The sequence below is a fragment of the Triticum urartu genome, chromosome 6A, assembly GCF_056163025.1.
Source record: "Triticum urartu cultivar PI428250 chromosome 6A, HENAU_Tu73, whole genome shotgun sequence".
NCBI classification, from domain to species: Eukaryota; Viridiplantae; Streptophyta; class Magnoliopsida; order Poales; family Poaceae; genus Triticum; species Triticum urartu.
The window spans coordinates 572,773,620-572,775,647 of record NC_141878.1 but is presented as its reverse complement, the minus strand read 5'-3'; the positions used below and the strand labels follow the sequence as shown (position 1 = coordinate 572,775,647).

Here is a 2,028-nt window from a genome sequence, read left to right as displayed (position 1 = left end):
GATCTGACTGTACACAACACACACGATGCCAAGGAAGACATGCAGGATCTAACTGTCATATACGTACGTGATTTTCCTAATGAGATTTCACGCAAGCAATAAGCCAATAATATAGTGCGTACAGTACTGCGCAAAATGGTTAGGCACGCACGAGAGGCTCACCGATGGAGTACGACGCATAAAGCGGCCATTCTGCTGGCTGAGTCATGGCCGATTCACGCGTGCAGGTGCTCGACCATGCAACGCAATCACGCTGCCGGAATTAGGCATGTCGGCGTCCCGGATAAAACAAAGGTTTCCCCGGCAACCGTACGATATTTTGGCTAGAAAACAACATGCTGGGCCTGAGCCATGAGGTGAGTGGGTGAGTGAGCTCCTTCCACCGATGGTGAAGGGCAAAAGCGGTGGCTGCTCGTCGACAGAGATGCATAAAAGCATCTCCAACAGCCGCGTCAAAAGACGCGCGCGCGGTAAATTGGCTTTATAACGCGCGCAGGACGTTTACATGCGTTCCAGCGGTGACGTAAAACTAGCGCGGGGAAATGATTGCGCGCGCGGGAAAAGGCGGCCACTCGTGCGCTACATTTGACGCGCCGCGTCCGGCGCGCCTATAAATTGCAGCGTCTCCGCCGCTCTCTCCATCGCCCTTTGCCGCTCTCTCCGTCTCTCCATCGCCCCCTGCCGCGCTCTGCCGCCGACACGCCACCACCGCGCCACGATACCGCCTCCGCGCCGGGGAGGTACGGGCTACCGCGGCGTCCGCGTGCGTCCGTCCGGCACCTACTCCGCCGAGATTCGGTCGGGCGGCAGCATGCGGCTCCGTCTCGAAACTTTCGACACCGCCCAGGAGGGCGCCCGTACGTACGACGCTGCGGCGTGGCGCCTCCTGCGGTCCCGTCAGGACATGAACTTCGCCAATGTGGCGACGCGGGAGCGCGCACAGGAGTTGGCGCCTTTTCCGTGGCTTCTCACTGACGAGGATCATCGCAAGCACCGGAAGCGGGAGCATCGTCTCAGGCTGGCCGAGATGGACGAGCAAGCCATAGCGCTGTGGAGTCATCGCTTCCCGGAAGACACCAACGAGGAACAGTTCTTCGCCCAGAAGAGGGCGAGGAGGGCGAAGAGGAGAGACGAGCGAGCCGACTATCGCGAGGACAAGCGAACGCGGAAGGCGGTCGCTAAATACAACCAAGCGCTAGGAGATGTGTCCTCCTGGAACTCCGGCGACGAGCGGTTCCTTGACGCCTACGCTCCGACGTCGGAGGAGGACATCACTGAGACAGAGTCCGAGTCAGACGAGTAGTAGTAGGAGAACTATCTACGAAACCAAATATGTAGTAGGAGAACTATCTACGAAACCAAATATGTAGTTGAAAAAACTGAAATATAGCGCGACTGCTGGAGCGGCGTGGGCGCGCTTTAATTTGCGGCGGCCGCTGGAAAACTGACTAACCCAGCGCTGTATCGCGACTTTTAACGCGCGGCTATTGAAGATGCTCTAATAAGCTCAGCTCTTGCGTGCGCTCCTGACTGCAGAAACGGAACCGGGCAAAAATACAGGATCCCAGGTCAGATCGAACGCACACTGCTCGATGAAAATTATACCATAGAGCATGATGCACCCCTGTGCTGAAGCTTGCTGCTCGACTGTGAGTTTTTTCTCAGTGAGAAATTCTTCACAACACATAACCACCCGTCGACAGCGTGAAGCAGTTTTGTGTACATTTCAGTCGGGGGACATGACCTAGCAAATTAGTTGGCAATGCGAGTATACAATTGTGTTGATGCGTACAAGGATATGTACTAGAACTTTCTAGAAGAATTTACAGAAACAAAATGTAAAACTGGATACCCGCAGGGGCGGACGATCCTAGCTACCGGACGGATGCATGGAAAATTTGATCCTAATTTACCTGTCGACCTGTCGCTAGCTCGCGCAATTCTGTTAATCTAGACACGCTCGGCCGCAATCCTGGCGACAGGAACCGCGCGTCGTGGATGCTTAATTTCCAGGTGCCTCGCTGTGTC

General features: G+C 55.6%; 1 protein-coding gene across 1 annotated transcript; it reads left to right on the top strand.

The window, feature by feature from the left end:
- Positions 1–811: 811 nt before the first annotated feature.
- On the top strand, positions 812–1,303 carry LOC147966478 (uncharacterized). Its single transcript, XM_087530841.1, has one exon. It carries the CDS (start codon positions 812–814, stop codon positions 1,301–1,303), a length of 492 nt encoding a protein of 163 aa, XP_087386967.1.
- Positions 1,304–2,028: the final 725 nt, after the last annotated feature.

What these genes read in the sequence shown, in the direction of transcription:
- LOC147966478 (XM_087530841.1), top strand. Translation starts at nt 812, where the DNA reads ATGCGGCTCCGTCTCGAAACTTTCGACACCGCCCAGGAGGGCGCCCGT.